The sequence below is a fragment of the Suillus discolor genome (assembly GCF_016758755.1).
Source record: "Suillus discolor strain FC423 chromosome Unknown F5147scaffold_32, whole genome shotgun sequence".
NCBI lineage: Eukaryota > Fungi > Basidiomycota > Agaricomycetes > Boletales > Suillaceae > Suillus > Suillus discolor.
Genome location: NW_024541279.1, coordinates 169,358 through 187,524, shown reverse-complemented (window position 1 = coordinate 187,524; position 18,167 = coordinate 169,358). Strand labels below are relative to the sequence as shown.

The following is an 18,167-nucleotide window of genomic DNA, read 5'->3' as shown; positions in this document are numbered from 1 at the left end:
TCTGATGCGCCTTCTTGCTGTCATCTGGAGTCTTCAATGGTAAAACGGAGACGTACTATAATCAACGGGGACAATTTAGCTCTTGATATATCAAACACTTGCTTCAGAAGAACACCGTTACCAATCCAGAGGCCCGCAGTGACAGCGCAGTCCATCATGATGTTTCAACAGCCCCAGACTTCGTTCTCCGATTCAATGTTCAACCTGTACTCACTCAGATCACACTCATCATATGTATGGACAAGATGTCGGATGCAAATTCTGTATCTAGATCTATCGTTGCAACTGCCCCAATGCTACAAGTTTCTTTTTCCCAGTCACGGTCAATCGCTATTAACCCACGTTAAGCCTGAGCAAATAGTGAGTCAGTACATCCGATTCAATCGCAAACTTATTAGCTTAAAAAACTCATCAAGGCGGCTAATTGGAGAATAAGGGCACTGGTGACACCAATGGCCGTGTGAAACATCTCCTACGCATAGATCTCTACATACGAGTACGATGATCAAACACAGGACAAGAGGTAGAACAATGAAATCAATATTATCGCCGAAAACCAAGGATGATCCCCATAGAGTGGCAACAAGATAAGCCTGCATACAGAACACGCAGTACAGAAAAATAGGTTGTATACACTCAACCAGTAGCCAGCCTAACTGTGTACTTCTCCCAACTTGGAAAGATGAACGACTCTGTCCTTGTTTTGAGATCCTTCGACTTCAGTTCTGTCGAGGCCTTCCCAGCAGCCATCAGCGGAACTTCATAGGACACTGGGATCGAGGAAACTTTAATTTTCCTATCATCATTGCTGGACCGAGGAAACGGTAATTGTTTCGGTTGCTTCAGTTTGGGTAAATGCAGGTGGTCATATAGTGAACCAGCATTTCGAGGGGCTGGTGAAGTACTGGAGGAGGACGTTGCGAGAGATGAAGATGAAGGAGCTAAACGTGATGAATCATCGGGCGGAAGAATGGATATCAGTTCATCCAACGCTTCACTGTTTGAAGGCTGTATTTTCAGTGCCGCACGTAAATCTAACAGCAGCTTAGTACATCGGAAAGGTGATTCAAAAACACACCCACCCTGCACAGCGTCATCTAGCTTACCCAACATTCGACGCGCTTTCGAGCGTCTATAATAACCTTTTATGCTTCGATGTTGTCCCAAGGCTTTTGTACATGCTTCTTCGGCTTCAAGCCAGCTATGAATTGTCTGAGAATTAGGCACACATCTGAAGGACTGCGACATACTCGCTGAGCTTTAGGTGGGCCGCAGCAAGGTTGAGTTGATAATGAGGCAGTTCTGGTTCAATTGAATGGGCTGCCTTGTAATGTTTTACGGCGCGTTGATACTCGCCTCGCCGGAACGCGGCGTTACCCTACAACCATGCAGATGAGTTTTATTATGCTGTGTTTTTTCGGAACAATACCCACGAATTCCTTCTCTCTTTCTGCCTTGATGAACCTGATTTCCATCATTTGAGCAATGGTCATTTCGGACCCAAAGCCATCCCCTTCTTCAGAATCGCTCCCGCCAAAATCAAGATCGATATCCCATATATCCTCTTCTTCTTCAGTCTCCCAACCCAACACGCCGCTTCCTATAGGCCATGTCACACATTTATAATTACATCGCTTAAATGACATACCTCGCCCATCCCATTCTCTTTGCTTACCGGATCTAACACCACTCCCTTCCTCATCTTCCCGTACCGTCTTTTCACAGACCTCGCCCAGGTGATCCGTAGAACATCCACAATCGCACCACTTCGTTGTAAGCTTCTCCCGAAGCACACAGCCGTATCCACTGACATCAAACTCCCGAGTCACTCGCCAGAGAGTTTGAGCAAGCCTTTCATATCCCGTGCGTACTTTCATGCGCCACTGATGGTCCCATCCAGGAGGAGGGGTGGACCTTAACGGGGATTTTTCCCCGTACTTCAACTCGCACGCCTCTTCCAAGGCCTCCAAGCCTTCTGTAAGGGCGCCGAGATGCGGTGGTTTAGTAAATGCCGCGTGCGGCATCGCCTCCAGGGAGTCCATGTGCACCTTTAGCGAGTCGTAGTGAGGAAGTAGTCGAAGAGAGTGTAGACCGCGCTTCCGGCATACAGGAACATTGTTAGAAAGCGCCTAAGACAGTTGATAATCAGCTTTCGCTAATACATGGAATGAGATCGAAACCGCACAAATTCTCTCAAAGCCGTATAAGACCACAAACGCTCTTCGTCGAAACTCGTTCTCCAGCCTGTCTCAAGTCCATACTAACGACGGAACGGAAGAAGTCCTTAATTTCCTCACTATCCGCATTATAGGCGACCCAGCTGGGCCCGCCGACAGTGATACAACGCATCATGAACGTGGGTAAGTGAATAAGAGCGACACAGAATATGTGTGTTGAAACAGGCGCGCGATATCTTGCTCGAAGCGGATCAGGAAGATCTTCGCGATGGCACGCTCCAGCTGCGAGACTGCTGACATGGCATTTGTAATCGTCTTGTCAAGGTGATTGGGTAGCTTTTGGTGGCGATTATTGTCTTTCCCGGACTGAATCGTGGCAGCGGCCTTTTTCTTGGGGTTTGTCGACCTCTTCTTCACGTGTGAGTACTTGGCAGGCATGACGAACAGCTCACTCTGTGAGAGTGAAATGGAATATATGCCAGTTGGAACTAGAGGGTGATTATTGTGCTCCTGTCGTGTGAGTACAGGATAATAGCCGCCTGATTTGAATCTTCGATGCTAAAGCAGCAGATAAGTCCTGCTTTAATGCGCGGGTTTAAAGTATCCTGATGGTAGAGAAACAAGCCATTGTCAGTAAACTTGAAGACATTTCACGGTATATCAACATGCAGATATCTCACCGCTGGGGACGAATGAAAGCGACCAGTAACTTATTAGCAGCGTCACTGAGCACGGGACAGAGCAACTACTCTAATATTACATAATATTGCTTATTTTGGATGCTGTTCTCCTAACCCTCGGCGACTCGTGTCAGAATCATAGAGAATGTATTAAATTAAGTAGAACTAATGTTGCCAACTAAAAAGTTACAAAGAACGATGTGTGTGAAGTACGAGGCAAGTAATACAAGTCTAGGCAATAAGAATACAAGGTGAATTACATACAGTACAGTAGGATCACATAAAGCGGCAACGATTAATCCCGGTAGTCAATTGCACAGCAGGCTCGTTCTGGAGCCAATCAACGTGGAACTGGCGCCAATCCGGCACACCGTCAAGATTTACTTCTGTAACATCAGCATTCTCTCCATCGTCCTGGGCCTCCAATTCTGGACTTGATTCTTCCAGCATCCACGCAGGGTCGATACGTTCCCTGCGCTCGCGCCGGTAGTGCCCAGAAAATCTACAAGAAGGCATAGGCATAGTTTGGGTAGAGAGCGGAAGCTCGCGACGGAGTGGTCTATAGAAGGTATCTAGATCATTTGACAAAGAGAGAAAAGACTCTTCTTTGGGTGGAAGAGGCGATGGGTCCCCCTAGGTTCACATAAAACGATTTTGATTGAGGCGATGAAGAAAACGGATCTCCCAAGTCCATGATGGGCAAAGGTAGACCATCAGCTCCATCTTGGCTGTGTGATTAACATCAGTGCCCAAATCAGTGGTATTTGCAGAAAGTGTGCGCACATCGACTTCTGACGACCATGGATGTTATCAAAGAAGCTCCCTCCCTTTCCCCAGGGTTCACATAGCTCATTGGTGGAGCATACGAACATAGACGAAGGTCGTGGACGCACACCTTTTCTGCGCAAGGTGGAGACAGACTAGATTTGGATGTGGAGGACTCTTAGTTGAGGTACCTCGTTTGAGCAGACAAGATGACAAAGAGAGAGAATATCTCCGCTTTGTCTTTTCCGGTGAAGAAATCGGGGCTGTAGACTGAGCTCGGGTGCGTGTGCCTATGAGGGAACGGAGGGAGATAGCTCGCAGTCCTGAGTGAAACAGGCTGGAGTATTCCACGCCCGATGCCCAGTCTTTAGCCTTCAACCAAGACATCAATATTCAAGCCCGTCACGACAGCCGAATATGAGAGAGGGTTAAGGTCCAAGCAGATCAAGAAACGGCAGGATATATGTACCCATAGTTGAAGCTCAGTCAATCGTCCCGATGAACCTCGCGTGAACATTATTAGAAACGAAATAGCATCAGCTGATGAGTGCCAAGTATAGTCTGCTCCATCCTGTGCTTGGAAATTATAGATGGAACTCGTACTGCCTGAGCCGGCGCAAATCAGCCTGGGGTTATTCGTGTGAACATCAGATAAACGCCTCGAAGTAGGTGACACAGGTGAGATCTGGTAGGAAGATATGGGAGGAAAATCTGCAAACAGAAGTCATGAGAACGCTGGGTTGGTGGCATCTGCAACCCAGTGTGTAATACCAGAAGTAGTCACAAAGTAGAACTTGATGATGTTTCATCATTCTCGGAAGAGAACATTAGCTGGCTAATATAAGCTTCAGGCTCAGCCACTAGTTGCAATCGTAGCATGAACTGTTGTACCACTTGGGTCATAAAGGGTCCGGGACAGAACAACGCGGTTGTCAACTGTTATCAATAATCATTTTAAAATTGGTCTGTGGTGTAAGTGCCTTCAGGTGTGCATGTGATGTCTCGGATGCGAAGATCAAAATCAACACTGCGTTAGCCACACTTGGTGGGCGATGCCCTTTATATAGCACAGCAACGGTTCGGAGGACACAGTATAATGATAGTTCCTTCGGGCACATGATGAAACAACCGAGTCATCCGATATCAAGAACGCCACTCTTGATGATGATTGAATGGTATCTTAAAATTAAGGAATTGGGAATTAGAAGTAATCTGCTTGTTTCATGCGAAAGAATGTAACCACGGACCACAGCTTGCAAAATTCGGGGGTGGATGAGTCAGGCCCGAGGTGGTGCTGTGATGCAAAATGATTCATCATAAGTATTCTGCCTAAACGGAATGAGCAGAATTTCTCGTACACAAGCAGAACTATAGTTTGCGATTAGCTTCCTGCGATTGGAGCTGAGACTGTGCAAGCATATCCTTCTGTTTCTCAGCGAGAACCCTCCTTTTGTTGAAATAATCAATCTGATGCTTAGCGGTCAGATCAACTAGATGCGAACAGTTGGATCATCATACTCACCCAGCTTTTGGCACAGCTCTTTTCGTACTGAAACTTTGATTTGGTGCATGCTGTCCCTTCTTCTCCAGCAGTTAGAACACCAGCGCTATCCAGGCATTCAAAGTATTGGTCACGACTTTCCCAGCATTTCTGGCGGTCCTGCCTTGTTGCAGCTGAAGATTGTTCAGAGCCTGAACGACTAAACCAGCTCATCGACGAAATTATGTTACTTTAAGACTTAATTCGACGAGGAGTCTGTGAGTCACATAAGTTTGTCCCACGGTCCAACACACTCTCCTTCTCTTGATCTTGAGTCATTTCTTTAGCAAAGGCTAGCCAGCCTGGAATAATGCCAAGTTTCAATTGGAATCTAAGCGAATGAATCCACAGGTCCCGCCCATCAGTACTCCTGTGCATTTGCACCCTCTCTCCCCGAACGAAATTTCGTCACGAGGGCGCAGAACGCGTGGAGCTCAGGACGTAGATGAAACGCGGTCCCCTAACAATTATCTTACTCTAAAAACTCAGTCAGAGACACTAGCAGAACCAGAAACCAAGGGCGCCAATATCCGAACAAATTGGGACGGCAGCGTTCGCGGATTTGGCAAGCCTGATGCGGCAAGCGGGCCCAGCGGAGAACTAGTGACAGGTCGTGGAATGTCTTCCAACTCGCTTTCGGCACTTTGGGATAGACCAGTGCACCAAGTGCCACGATTTATCATTGGACCTACTGTTGATAACAATTTCCTTGTTCCTCCAGGCTCCCTCCCTCCGAGGACTGCTCTTTCAGATGGCACCCCCGAGGTATCCCTGTCAGTGACTGCACAAGTACTTGCCAACAAGTGGCACGAGTACTCAGACGAGGCCATCCAGGCTGCAATATCCAGATTTACTGTTGCAGAGTCCCCGTCAGATGTTGACACTCATCCATACCATACTGCACTTCGTGTGCTTTCATCCACTCTCCACAGTTTGTCAAGGGCTAGAATAGAGCTCGAAGAACATAGGAAATTGTTGGAAGAGAAGGAGGCAGCGCGCAAAGAGCGTGCTGAAACTCTGTTATCGGAGCTGCTACCCTCTGAACGAGAGGTGGCAAAGCGGGTCATACAATCAATCTTCCCTGGCGATGCCGAGACGCGCCATCGAGTTCAACGTCATGGAAGCCTTTCTGTGCGTCGGTCTACTTTGATTGCACCCTATTCGCTCTGATACGTTACACAGTCACTCAAGACATCGTTGACGGAAGCTATCGAGGATGACACTTTACTTTCACGCAGCGTTCCGGATGATACTATGACTCCTTTAGCATCGACTTACATCGTCACATCTGCACAATCGCCCCAAACCAGTGAAGTGCCATACGTTGAACCGGGGGCAACCGTCGATAGGATAGGGTCCACGGCAGCTGATAAATCTGTGGCTATATCAGCCCCCGAAGCCACTGTACGACCCGTTGCCACGGTTGCCGAGGTTGTCACAGAACATGTGGCTCCTATTCATCATGCCAGGAATGATAGAGCGTCTTGGATTGGTACCTGGTGGCAGAAGGGGAAACACAAACACCATCGGGTGCTGACCACGACTTCGGTAAAGGAAACTCCTGAAGTTCTTGCAAAGCAACCATCTCTATATTCATCCCCACATTCTGAATCCCTTTCCTCCGTTACTCCGACTATCCCAAACAGTTTTTCACGCAAGAAAACTAGCAGAAGTGTGTTTGAGAGTTTGGGTATTTCGATACTCAACCCTCCCGCATCATCCTCTTCTACCACGAGACTACCATCGACTTCGAAACCTGTAGCAGAGCCATCATATAAAGCCCGCATAGATGACACAAAGTCTTCTGTGAGCTCTTCCCCTGCGTTGAGTACATTTTCTGCTCCTGCACCTGTTACGCCACATTTAGCAGCTGTCGGAGTCTCGTATCCAAGATCAGGGAGTTCTACTACCTCTCCCTCCTTGACCGAAGAAAAGCCGCCGCAGGGCGCATCACTCCGCGCCATTGCCCATGCTATTCGAGTTATGACCTCGGATCCAGGTAGCATTCTGACTGATCACGGCCGAGAGACAAGCCCTCTGATTGCTCAATTGGCCCTTGAACTTGTTAAGCGTGCACGAGACGAGCATGTATCATTCCGCGAACCCCAGAAGCTTCGAGAGAAGAGAGAGCATAGGTCAGGTAAGGCTGAGATAGGAGACCAAATAACCGCGCACGCAACCCTCAGTCCTATCGAGGGCCCAGATGCAAGCACGGCTCTGAACCGCACGTTGACTGCGCAAGGTAAAGCCGTGCGTACAACTAGGTCACGGGGAGCAAATATAATTTCGCCTTTCACGTCACCTCTGTTCGGTTCCTTCATGCCACATCATAAGAAATCCTTACCTGCTATGGAAGCAAGCGCGAAAACATTAAGCGAGGGCACGATGTCTACTGCACGACCGAGTAATATTCCAGTGCAGCAACAACACTCGGCGAACAAACCCGGTTCAGTCGCCTTAGAGTCCATTATACCTGCGACTGCGAAGCCTCCAACTCATTACCTTTCGCGCACGTACACCCCTCTCACTGCTCCGCACTTCAACTTCACCATTCCTATTCCTCTTCCCACCAGTGCGTCTCGGTTCACAGTTTACCGCGATGACGAAAGCAAACAGCCTCTTACGGATCGTTATGGCTTCATTTACGACGTGTCACAGTACGATGTCTTGCTACTCATTCGGGCAAAGGAATGTGGCAACACCGCGCCTGCCTGCCTGACTGGCGTCAAAATCGCTGACCGCAAGGAAAGTAACTCTTGGTCAGACGACGACGACGACCAGAAGAATGTGATTGAGATCGTGAAGGATTCGTGCATTTGCGACGGAGAAGGCAATCCGATGTCACCGGTTTTATCTGGTCCTGCTAATAGCAAGGCAGGAGCAGCATCAACCCCTCCAGAAAGTGGCAGTCCTTCGCGCCGTTCCCGCGCTGCTTCATTATCATCTTCCCGGCCCCGCTCCGCCACTGTCACGTCGATAGCCACACCTCTTGCTGTACCCACGCTTCACTCTAGCACTGCGATTCTGACTGTGACCCAGTCCACACCTCGCCATGTTTGCGCTAATGTTATCCGACATCTTCTCGATGACATGACTACGAATCACGATCAGAATCAGAACGCCAAGAGGAAAGAGTGGGATGTATTTGTGAAGCAACGTAGCAAAGTCAAATTGCCCAAGAATATCCTGCCTACGGTTACGAACTCTGGCGGCGGTGCTGCTGCTCTTCTTGGCTTGGGTACTTCAGTCGAGGAAGAAGAATTATCCCATTCGGAGGGCCTCATTGGTTTCGCTCAACTGGGCCTGTCGTCGAATACGCATGAGAGGAAAGAATTTGATCGGTTGGTGCGAGGAGGTATACCCCTAGTGTACCGCTCCAAGCTCTGGCTGGAATGCAGCGGAGGCTTGGATATGCGGGAACCTGGAATTTTTGGCGACTTGCTGGCTCATGTCGACGAGCACAACTTGGTTTGCGTGGAAATTGAGAAGGATGTTGGTAGGACTATGCCACTCAACGTCTTTTTTGGAGGTGACGGCGCAGGAGTTGACAAGCTTCGTCGCGTGCTCAGAGCATATAGTCAGTGAGTGTCACACAATCGTGTCAATCTGGTACGTCTGTTAACACGACGCCCTCAGCCGCAACCCTGCTGTGGGGTATTGCCAGGGCATGAACCTCGTAACTTCGACTTTGTTGCTAGTACATGCCGATGAAGAAGAGGCGTTTTGGGTGCTCTCAGCAATCATCGAACGGATACTTCCGGATGACTTTTTTTCGCCTTCGCTTTTACCATCTCGTGCATGTCCCCTCGTTCTCCTTGAATACGTGCAGGAGACCATGCCTAGGCTTTACACACATTTGACCGCCCTTGGCGTCGACCTTCCAGCCATCTGCTTCTCTTGGTTTTTGTCGCTCTTCACAGATTGCCTTCCAATAGAGGTAAGTAGCATATATGCGTTCGCGCTATGTTATCTGACTCTTCAATAGACGCTTTTCAGAGTGTGGGATGTCTTTCTTGTTGATGGACTTGATGTTCTCTTCCGCGTCGCCTTAGGCATCCTTCGCAGCAACGAACAGGAGCTGATAGAATGTGAATCCAACTCCGCTGTTTATGTATCTTTAGAGAACCTGCCTACCAGGATGTGGCAATCCGATAAACTACTTCAGGCAAGTCCTCGGTTGCTCTTCACATCCCTACCCTGACCGATTGGGATTAGCTGGAGCTTGACCTTAGAAACACGATCTCGCACGCAGATCTTCTCAGGAGACGAGAAATACACGTTGTTGCACTCAAGCATCTTATGGCATAGCTATTGTTTCAATTGTTGTTGCTCAGCATATCATGTATCGCTTGAAATACAATTCAGATGGATGTAGCTGCTGGACTGAAGTGTATGATTAAGATTATGTAAACTCAAGGGGGCCAGCGAGAACACCCCTAAAAATACCCCTCTGGCGCAGAAAAGTCCAGTGTGCACTCTGCAAAAGAAATTTCACAATCTCTACCTGTGCTTCAGTTCAACCAATTATCATGTTACGACGTGTAGTGCAGTGGAAGTCCCTTCTGCATCTCATGAAGGGAAAGGGAAGCAGAGACTTGGAGAATGTGAGTAGTTTTTTGTTGAGCTAGCAAGTAATGCTGACTCCAATGAATCCAAGGATAATCTCAGCAGGGAGTCGAAACCTTTCAGCATATATTTTGGTCCAAAGGACTACTCTGCCAGACTTGCCAGTGATCAGATGCAACAGCTCTTAAGCTCTGCACAGGAGATCCTTCTCCACAGCAATAATGGCCTGAAACATTTAGCCACAATGACCTTTGGAGAATACAACCCAGCCACAGAAGATCTTGCAAATAGGATGAACCAAATCACGACATATTTGCAATCCTATCCTCCTGATGTCAGGTTAATATATGATATGCCCTCCTATGCAGAAACTCCAAACCCCATCACCATCCTTCTACATCTTCTTGGCAAGCATTGTCTATTGAGATGAGGCAAACCTTACCCCTTGAATTTTCATTAAATGCCAGCATCTACGAGTTGATTCAGAAGTCTACTACCAATGGAAGTCAGAGGTGAGTTCATCCTTCTGTAACATATAGTAAACTATCTGATCTTCTACTCGGATTGTCTGAACAGTCTCATCTGCCTGTTCTCAATGATCACTATCATTCATGAGCTTGCTCATATAGTGATGTATACCTTCGCCTCACAGGATATCTCTCCAAACATAGAGAGGGTGATGATTGGGGGGGAAGCATTACTGGCAACCTCATCTGGTTTCACCATCCAGACAGTTGACCCCTCCCACATTATCATAGTTGTGGCAACAGCCAGTGGAGACGATTGGAAAGTTCTTGATGGTGAGTATTTAAGTTTCTACCCTCAGTTTAATAGCATTGACAGCTTGAATCAATTTCGCTAGAAAATACTGCCAACCTGACAGACATTGCATCTGGTAACTGGAGTCACATCAGTGCCTTACCAATACAGCCTTTTCCATCTGGTTTCTCCCTTATGATATTTTCTGATGTGAAACCCCCTTCATCCTTAGTGCCATCATCATCTTCTTATGATGATTATGTTGTCTGGGTACCTCGGTCAGATCCAAGTAAACCTGGGGTAAAATATTGATGTTTTCTTTGTCTAATATGATGGGCCTGGGGAAGGGTGATTTTGATATTTGGAAGTCATCAGGTTTAAGTCAGAGTGTCATGTCACTTGCACCTGCCTCTGGGTGACCTTGGTAAACAATTTCATTTCATCAACTGCTCCCAGTCTTTAACATCATGAGAAGTGCTGAAAAATGAAATTATGACAACACTGCACCTGCCCTCATTAGTACTGCTATGGTCTGCATCAGGAAAACTACCGGTTGCTTATCTCACTTTATTTGTCACTTAATTACACGAAAAGGGACATATAAGTCATTTGAGTGAAAAAGCAGGAGCCACTTAATTAAGCCCACTCTTCGTCTGGATTTTCGCTTATTTCACGCTTATTGCACTTAAAAAAAGCGACACAAATCTTCAATAATGGAAAAAAGAGCATACATAGAAAGCATGATAAGCGTAAAATTAAGTAACGATGCGAGCAAAAGTGAGCGCAATACTAGAAAACATGATATAGTGGAAAACACAACTGGAAAGCGTGATAAGCGTAAAATTAAGTAACAACGTGAGCAAAAAAGTGAGCGCAATAGAAAACATGATACAGCGGAAAACATGACTGGCAGAGGTGAGACATAGTATGCAGTAGTAGCAGGGGAAGATTAATGACAATGTTTCCAGCGCAAATTGAATGGCTACAGCCACAAAAATGATATCCTGTAGCAGGGGCCCGGTTGTCAGTGAGAGTAAGCCTAGATGATTTGGTCCATGCTCACAAATCATAGCTCGCTCGTCCTTGTCTGACTCCTCATCATCAAGTAAGCTCAACACCGTATCAGTGGCATCATTTACTGTAGTGTGTGCCATTTCTATGGTGGCCTCCACATACCCAGCAGGCTTGCTCAAAATCGACTTGATAAATGCCTTGGTTGGTTTGGACCAGAGAGTCGCTGAAAATAAAAATGGAACATTGATCTCTTTCCCCATCATTTTGTTGAGAACCTTTGGTAGTTTGATGGCCACTTTACTGCGTGATGCAGATAACAAAACATCCTGAACCTTGAGTTGTTTATTTTTAATCAACCCAAGGGCACGCTTGATCTTAAAAAAAATCAGTGTGAATAAGCCATTTTAAATTGAACTCACTGCTACAGCAGAGAGGGCGAGAACCCGTGACATCCTGCTCGTCACAAGCTCATGCATGTTGAAGGAGGGAACCTCCACATACCCTTTGATGGTGTTGAGGTGTGCCATGCCAATCAGCTGTAAGATGAAGGGAGAGCAGTAAGCTGTGAGAGGAGATGGACTACCAGGGTTCTCATATACAAAGGCCCAATCATGGACAAGGGATGTTGCCATATCGCTAGGAGGGCAGTCAGGATTACGTGTCATAAAGTCCATGACAATGACTATGGCTGTTGAGCCAAAATTACTGCGCCATTCTGAGATGCGCTGTGCAGTCTAATGATTGATATAGTATTAATAAATAAAATTGGATATCACAGGGGACTTACAGGTGAATGTACCACACCATTGTGAATGAGAACAATATTAAGATCTTTGTATACTGCATCGAAAATGAGCTGAGCATGATGGAGAAGAACATCGTCTGGGATAACCCAGATGTCTTCATAACTTCCAGCCCACAGCATTATGGTAGGGAGATATTTTTTCGTCCAGCGCTGGTCTGCCTGCATGGCTGCAGGTAAGTCAACCGTATGATAGGCACCACATGCTTTCATGTGCTTTGGCATAGTGTCCACCGGCACATTCTGTTGGCATTTGAGCTTGGCAGATACACCGCGAACTGATGCAGCAGAAGGCTTGATCTTGGCCTTTTTTTGAGCAGGCGGCTCACTATCGGCAACAGAAGTGGTGACAGATGTCTGTACAAGTGTCAGAATGAGCAGTGATATAGTCATTATCCTTACCGAGGTTGTTGTACATGAAACCTTCTCCTTTGTCACCACAATAGGTTCAGGCTGAGATAATTCATCAGCACACATGATCAGGTTGTTGACGCCTTTAACTTCCATAGACCAATCGGACACCATAGACTCAGCCTCTGACACCTCAGCTGAGACAAGAATTTTGTTAGCTTTGCGCTTGGAGGATTTCAGGTTTGGTGCCTGTGTGAACAGAGCCCTAGGCTCCTGTGATAACTCAAGCTCTGAGTCATCATATTGCAGAAGTCCTTGGCTTGCTTGAGGCTCATCAAAGTCGGAGTTTTCATCAAATATTGAGACGACCTGCTAAGCGAGGAATTAAATGCTGGCACCAATAAATCATTGCCACTTACCTTAGTTTTCCCTTTGTCTTGCTTCTCCTTGCAAGTAGCCTCATACTCCAATGAATCATCAATTTCATCTCCCAAGGCACCAGTAAGAGCATCATCAGTCACATGTTTGGTTTGAGCTGCAGGAATCTGAGTTGGGGGCTGAGTGGCTGAAGTTGCTATAGAGGAAGCAGTGTTGGGTGAAAAGATAGTCAAGGGAGGCTCTCGAGTTGAAAAGCTGGATGCACGGGGTGATGGTTCCAGCTTTTTGTACTCAGTGATTGCTAAAGCCCAGTTGGTCACTCGGCCGCCTAATGTGAGTTTCTGAGCGGTCACATTGATACTGGAAGTAAGATTAAGGAAAAACAAAGTTGATTTGGTGAGGAGCAACATCATGTTTGTGTGAGAGAAGAATCTTACATCAATAGCGTGTCTTTCCCATCAGTATGTGGTACCTTATTATTGATGCTATCATCTTCCACATTCGACAATGACTTGTTGTGCTTCTTTTGCATGTTACTGATGGCATCACGGATCAACATCTTCACACCACCTTTCTTCCCTACCACCTTCTTTTCCCTTTCCCTGTGGTAGCAGGTCCATCATCCATATCCTCAGTAGGGGTCTTCTGGTGGTTGTCTATCTCATTGGCCTCTGGTAAGTCATCTAACATGCTGTCACCCTGATGATCACCATGTTCTACTACAGCCGTCTTCATCACCTTTTGGGCCCTTGGTTTAGGCCGAATGGGGGTGGCCTTCTTGGTGAGCACTTCTCCCTGTTTTTTTTTTCCATCTCAGTCTCGATGTGAGTGAGGCACTCAAGTCCCTTTTTAAATAGAGCTTCCTTCGCTTCCTTGAGGGTGAGGTTGTCAGCAGCCTTTTGTGCCTTGGAACACCTCTTGACCTGTGCCTCCAGCACTACCTTACCAGGTTGAGTAGAGGCATTTGATGGACGGGTGCGACGGGTTGTTTCTGTGGCTGCAGTAGACATCACAAAGGAGATGAAGGAGACAATGATGAAGTTTTAGTGCTGGAGCGAGAGCAGTGGTTTGGAACTGAAAAAAAGTCGTAAGTCTCACCCCAACATATAGGCCGACTATTGCACCACTTTCTCACTAACCCAGATTTGTTACAGCAGCGTCTCTAGTTCAAACTTAATATCACTATTACATGTTTCCAATGGCCACATCATCAAGTACTTTCTCACTACCATTTACCATGTCTCACAGGGATCACAATGCCCTTCAAATTCCATGTGGCTACTTAAAATGTGCACTGTAGTGGGGAGCTTTGGGCGAAGGCCGGGGAGACAGGGATAGGAGGAGGAGGAGGTCAGGAGGGATGCAGAGGATAGGAGAGTAGAGTGGATGACACAGTTAGAGGAGACAAGGACTTGACCAGCAGATTCCAGGGTCTTGGGACTTGGGGTCGAGGAGCATATACAGTACACACTTGTACCATACCACACACACGACGACGACACTGTCTTCACCCTTTCTCGAGCGCAAGGCTGGCTGGGACAGCGCGCTTCTTCAAGACTCAGGCAGGCCAAAAAAAACATTGGAACTCTGCACACAGAACATTCACAGTGTCGCATACCACTACAGTTGAAGATGATTCTGAAGAGCTACTGGACAATAATTTCACTGCTGACCACAATGATTTTTCCCCAGGTGAATATGGCCTTCCTCTGACCTGGGTCAGTCATTTGGTGAGCCTGACAATCCAGACAACATCGACACCGAATTTTGGGGGCCAGGTGATAAATTATACCGCAACTTTCACTCAAAACTAAACGGTACATTTCTTAATGTTTTTAATCGATTAAAACTATATAATATGATGCTTTCCGAGCATTCTATGTAAACAAGTTTACAGACCACCATGCATTCGAGATCGCATCTTAGACATCTTGCCCATGTGAGTTTGTCCCATCTCCTACTTGTACACCCAGTCTAACTAGTATCACAGCGAGCAACCAACAAGTTTGGCAAACATAACAGGGTCATAGATACCCCCTTCTTGCAACACAACCTGGAAAACCTTTCTTTGACGAACAGCAAGTGACCAATGAGTTTGGCGAGCATAACAGGGCTGCAGATACCTCCTTCTCACAACACAGCCTGGAAAACCTTTCTTCAATGAACAGCAACCAACCAACGAGTTTGGCGAGCGTAACAGGGCCGCAGATATCCCCTTCTTGCAACACAACCCAGAAAACCTTTCTGCAGTGAACAGCGAGTGACCAACAAGTTTGGCGAGCATAACAGGGCTGCAGATATCCCCTTCTCACAACACAACCCAGAAAACCTTTCTGCGGTGAACAGCGAGTGACCAACAAGTTTGGCGAGCATAACAGGGCCACACCCATGCGAACATCCCACCTTCTCGCTCACCAACCTGTGCATCTATGATGTTTATCACGAGCGGCAATGAATTTTGTTTGGTGGCCATTGTTATCACCCTTAGCATACGATGAATTTTGTTTGGTGGCCCTTTTTACATGTATTCTGCTTATTGTACTTAATACTACTAATTTTTCCTCTTTTTGAGCGGTCCTGACTTAATTTGCTTGTAAGAAAGTCTATTAAGTCAAAAAAGCAATGTTCCAATTTTCATTTGCGAAAAATTAAGGGACAAAAAGTGAGATAAGCAACCGGTAGTTTTCCTGATGTGGTTTGGAGGGTTCTAGACAAGAACCAAGAACTAAACCATAGTCTGGTTCTACAAAGTTGTCAAACCCCGAACTGGACTATCGAGAACCATTCTCAGCGGTCCAGTTCAGTTTTTTTCTGGTTCAAATGCAAACCAAACTGTAAATTTTCCAAGCACAAAAAAAACATTAATACATTACATCTACATGTCATTGAGTAGCTAGTCCAACTACATACTGGCTGCATGCTCCTCTGACTCTACTGCTGATGACATATGCTAGGGAACTGCACAGGTACAGGTAACCTGTGGTGGGTCATGGGTATGGGTACTGCCGGGTATGGGTACAGGTCAGGATTTTGTGACCCGCGCAAACACCTGTACCCATGATGTACCCATAGGGAACTGCATGGGTAAACCTGTGGGTGCCCGGAGGTCAACCCGTACCCATACCCACCATGGGTATGGGTATGGATGCGGGTACATACCCGTGGCAGGTGTGCCTGCCCCCACCCGATCCCAACAGCCACCAGTGCTTAGTGCACACGCCCGGCGCATGTCAGCGAATGCTGACATGGCTTGAATGTATGCAGAGGACACTGGAGAGCGCCAGAAGAGTGGAAGGAGGGACAACACAGGAAGAACGAGATGGAGGGTAGGATGCAGTGTAGGGCACGATTGGTGGTAGTAGCGCACTGCAAGGTTAAAGATAGTATTGGTAGTAAATGAGAAAAAAAACATGCGCACCTGGAACAAGCAGCGAATGACTACCTAATGCTACCAACTCCCCATCCAGAGTCGACTCTACATGCGTGCGCCAGTGTGAATGTACCTCGTGCAGACAGAAAACAAGCTGGAATAGGTGTGAGTGAACAAAAATATGTATAGACAAGTAGTATAACACTCACAAGCAAGCATAGATATATGAGAATAAGTGTCAAGTGTAAGTGCTACACCATGACTGTGACGGGTACATCACGGGTACGGGTATTTGCGCAGGTCACAAAATCCTGACCCGTACCCGTACCTGGCAGTACCCATACCCGTGCAGTTCCCCATGTACCCATCACAGTCACAGTGTAGCGCTTACACTTGACAGGTACATTCACAGTGCGTGCATGCAGCGCATGTAGAGTCGACTCTAGATGGGGAGTTGGTGGTATTAGGGCTGCAAAGGTGTGTGTTTTTATGCTACTTCATCATGCTAACTGATCATTTTTAGTAACTTATGATTACTCTTGTGCATACCACCACTTGTGCCCTCTCATTCTTCCCATCTTGTCCCTCCTTCTGCTCCTTTGAACTTGCCTGGACTCACCCGGACTCATTTCTGATTTTGACTCGCCTTCATCCATGCTTGTTCATACTCATTCGTTCATGCTCGTTGTTCATCCATGCTCATTCGCACTCATTTGTTTGTGTTCATTCGTCCATACTCGTTCATGCTTGTTCATTTGCGCTCATTCGTCCGTGCTCATCCATGCTTGTTCACACTCGTTCATCATTCACATTCTTTGTGCTCATTTGCACTCATACCTGGTGATGTAGATGTGTTTTTTCATTGTTTCACTATCTAATAAATTTCTTATTTGTATATGATACCCACGGGTAAACCCTGCATGGATGCAGGTATGGGTCTGCACTTGTTGTACCCGCCAAAAACCCATACCCATCAGAGTGGGTATGGGTTTTTGCTGGGTATGGGTGCAGGTATGACCTCTGATACCCGGGGGTTTACCCGTGCAGTTCCCTAATTATCAATATGCATGCAGCAGAGTTCAGAGATCCAAGTTTGGGGTTGTTGGTGGATGGCATAGACACTTTGGTGATAGTTATACTGGTGCATGGGGTGGGCTTGGACTTGTCATTGCTTGGGAGTTCTGGGTGTGGCTAGAACTTCTTGGATGGAACCCCTTGGAGGTGTGTTGATTTTTCTATGCCATGAGGTGCTAATCTACCATAAGTGTCAGAATTCACACACCTTGGATGAATTTTCATGGTGTGCTTCACTACATGAGTACTGTGGAGATAATGATGATCCAGAGTCAGATACAGGCCCAAATGATGACTTGGTTTCCATTATGATTTCCACAGCAGTCATGCCCCTCATCTGCAAGGTGATTGAGGTGGGCGCACTTAACTCATACTCAGCATTGGATACCCACAATACGATAAACTTGGCAGAGCAAGTGGAAGCTTCTATTGGACATAACAACCCCAAATTCCAGGTGACTAGATACCTCCTGGTCACCACAAACAAGTTGCTATTCTGACACAATTATGTAGATCATATCAAAATCAGTGTTTTCCGTTTTCAAACACTCTGTATCAGCATTGGAGTCACTGATAGCTCCCTTTATTGCACTCAACTGCCCTGTTTTCAGTCCAGATGCCATTGCCGCACATTGCTGTCTGCTTTGCCACACATCAAAGCTTTGGATACCCTCATTCAATGGTACAAGTA

At 46.7% G+C, this 18,167-nt stretch overlaps 7 protein-coding genes across 7 annotated transcripts; 3 read left to right on the top strand and 4 right to left on the bottom strand.

Annotated features, from left to right (window-relative positions):
* Positions 1-155: 155 nt before the first annotated feature.
* On the bottom strand, positions 156-2,880 carry F5147DRAFT_698018 (uncharacterized protein). Its single transcript, XM_041437530.1, has 9 exons — positions 2,858-2,880; positions 2,453-2,782; positions 2,218-2,417; positions 1,649-2,129; positions 1,434-1,600; positions 1,251-1,378; positions 1,083-1,201; positions 418-1,034; positions 156-361 (listed from the first exon to the last, which is right to left on the bottom strand). Exons 2-8 carry the CDS (start codon positions 2,613-2,615, stop codon positions 637-639), a joined length of 1,656 nt encoding a protein of 551 aa, XP_041292080.1. The 5' UTR covers positions 2,616-2,782; positions 2,858-2,880; the 3' UTR covers positions 156-361; positions 418-636.
* Positions 2,881-3,133: 253 nt separating this feature from the next.
* F5147DRAFT_753608 (uncharacterized protein) lies at positions 3,134-4,131 on the bottom strand (the record flags this gene model as incomplete). The annotated part of the gene is made up of 3 exons (XM_041440258.1): positions 3,837-4,131; positions 3,657-3,757; positions 3,134-3,462 (listed from the first exon to the last, which is right to left on the bottom strand). Exons 1-3 carry the CDS (start codon positions 4,007-4,009, stop codon positions 3,134-3,136), a joined length of 603 nt encoding a protein of 200 aa, XP_041292079.1. The 5' UTR covers positions 4,010-4,131.
* Positions 4,132-4,985: 854 nt separating this feature from the next.
* Positions 4,986-5,379, bottom strand: F5147DRAFT_210282 (cytochrome oxidase c subunit VIb-domain-containing protein). The gene is made up of 2 exons (XM_041428612.1): positions 5,145-5,379; positions 4,986-5,089 (listed from the first exon to the last, which is right to left on the bottom strand). The coding sequence occupies exons 1-2, from the start codon at positions 5,334-5,336 to the stop codon at positions 4,991-4,993; spliced, it is 291 nt and encodes a 96-aa protein (XP_041292078.1). The 5' UTR covers positions 5,337-5,379; the 3' UTR covers positions 4,986-4,990.
* A 32-nt stretch (positions 5,380-5,411) lies between these two features.
* Positions 5,412-9,546, top strand: F5147DRAFT_698013 (rab-GTPase-TBC domain-containing protein). The gene is made up of 5 exons (XM_041437529.1): positions 5,412-6,293; positions 6,345-8,743; positions 8,799-9,099; positions 9,148-9,327; positions 9,378-9,546. Exons 1-5 carry the CDS (start codon positions 5,502-5,504, stop codon positions 9,468-9,470), a joined length of 3,765 nt encoding a protein of 1,254 aa, XP_041292077.1. The 5' UTR covers positions 5,412-5,501; the 3' UTR covers positions 9,471-9,546.
* Positions 9,547-9,691: 145 nt separating this feature from the next.
* On the top strand, positions 9,692-10,799 carry F5147DRAFT_774419 (uncharacterized protein; the record flags this gene model as incomplete). Its single annotated transcript, XM_041441606.1, has 5 exons — positions 9,692-9,766; positions 9,820-10,067; positions 10,097-10,240; positions 10,305-10,528; positions 10,591-10,799. The coding sequence occupies 5 exons, from the start codon at positions 9,692-9,694 to the stop codon at positions 10,797-10,799; spliced, it is 900 nt and encodes a 299-aa protein (XP_041292076.1).
* Positions 10,800-11,242: 443 nt separating this feature from the next.
* F5147DRAFT_774418 (uncharacterized protein) lies at positions 11,243-14,042 on the bottom strand (the record flags this gene model as incomplete). The annotated part of the gene is made up of 8 exons (XM_041441605.1): positions 11,243-11,875; positions 11,921-12,235; positions 12,289-12,660; positions 12,706-13,026; positions 13,074-13,392; positions 13,470-13,568; positions 13,616-13,723; positions 13,771-14,042. The coding sequence occupies 8 exons, from the start codon at positions 14,040-14,042 to the stop codon at positions 11,243-11,245; spliced, it is 2,439 nt and encodes an 812-aa protein (XP_041292075.1).
* Positions 14,043-16,660: 2,618 nt separating this feature from the next.
* Positions 16,661-17,976, top strand: F5147DRAFT_653426 (uncharacterized protein; the record flags this gene model as incomplete). The annotated part of the gene is made up of 5 exons (XM_041433783.1): positions 16,661-16,684; positions 16,815-16,879; positions 17,333-17,413; positions 17,479-17,623; positions 17,674-17,976. The coding sequence occupies 5 exons, from the start codon at positions 16,661-16,663 to the stop codon at positions 17,974-17,976; spliced, it is 618 nt and encodes a 205-aa protein (XP_041292074.1).
* Between the last annotated feature and the right edge of the window lie 191 nt (positions 17,977-18,167).

Excerpts from the sequence above, each read along its gene's own strand:
- F5147DRAFT_698018 (XM_041437530.1), bottom strand. The coding sequence starts at position 2,615 with ATGCCTGCCAAGTACTCACACGTGAAGAAGAGGTCGACAAACCCCAAG. Across the intron at positions 1,601-1,648 it reads AAGAGAATGGGATGGGCGAG|GAAGCGGCGTGTTGGGTTGG; the intron begins GTATGTCATTTA and ends CATGGCCTATAG. Across the intron at positions 1,379-1,433 it reads CAGAAAGAGAGAAGGAATTC|GGTAACGCCGCGTTCCGGCG; the intron begins GTGGGTATTGTT and ends GCATGGTTGTAG.
- F5147DRAFT_210282 (XM_041428612.1), bottom strand. The coding sequence starts at position 5,336 with ATGAGCTGGTTTAGTCGTTCAGGCTCTGAACAATCTTCAGCTGCAACA. Across the intron at positions 5,090-5,144 it reads AGAGCTGTGCCAAAAGCTGG|ATTGATTATTTCAACAAAAG; the intron begins GTGAGTATGATG and ends GCTAAGCATCAG.
- F5147DRAFT_698013 (XM_041437529.1), top strand. The coding sequence starts at position 5,502 with ATGAATCCACAGGTCCCGCCCATCAGTACTCCTGTGCATTTGCACCCT. Across the intron at positions 6,294-6,344 it reads AACGTCATGGAAGCCTTTCT|TCACTCAAGACATCGTTGAC; the intron begins GTGCGTCGGTCT and ends TACGTTACACAG. Across the intron at positions 8,744-8,798 it reads GTGCTCAGAGCATATAGTCA|CCGCAACCCTGCTGTGGGGT; the intron begins GTGAGTGTCACA and ends CGACGCCCTCAG.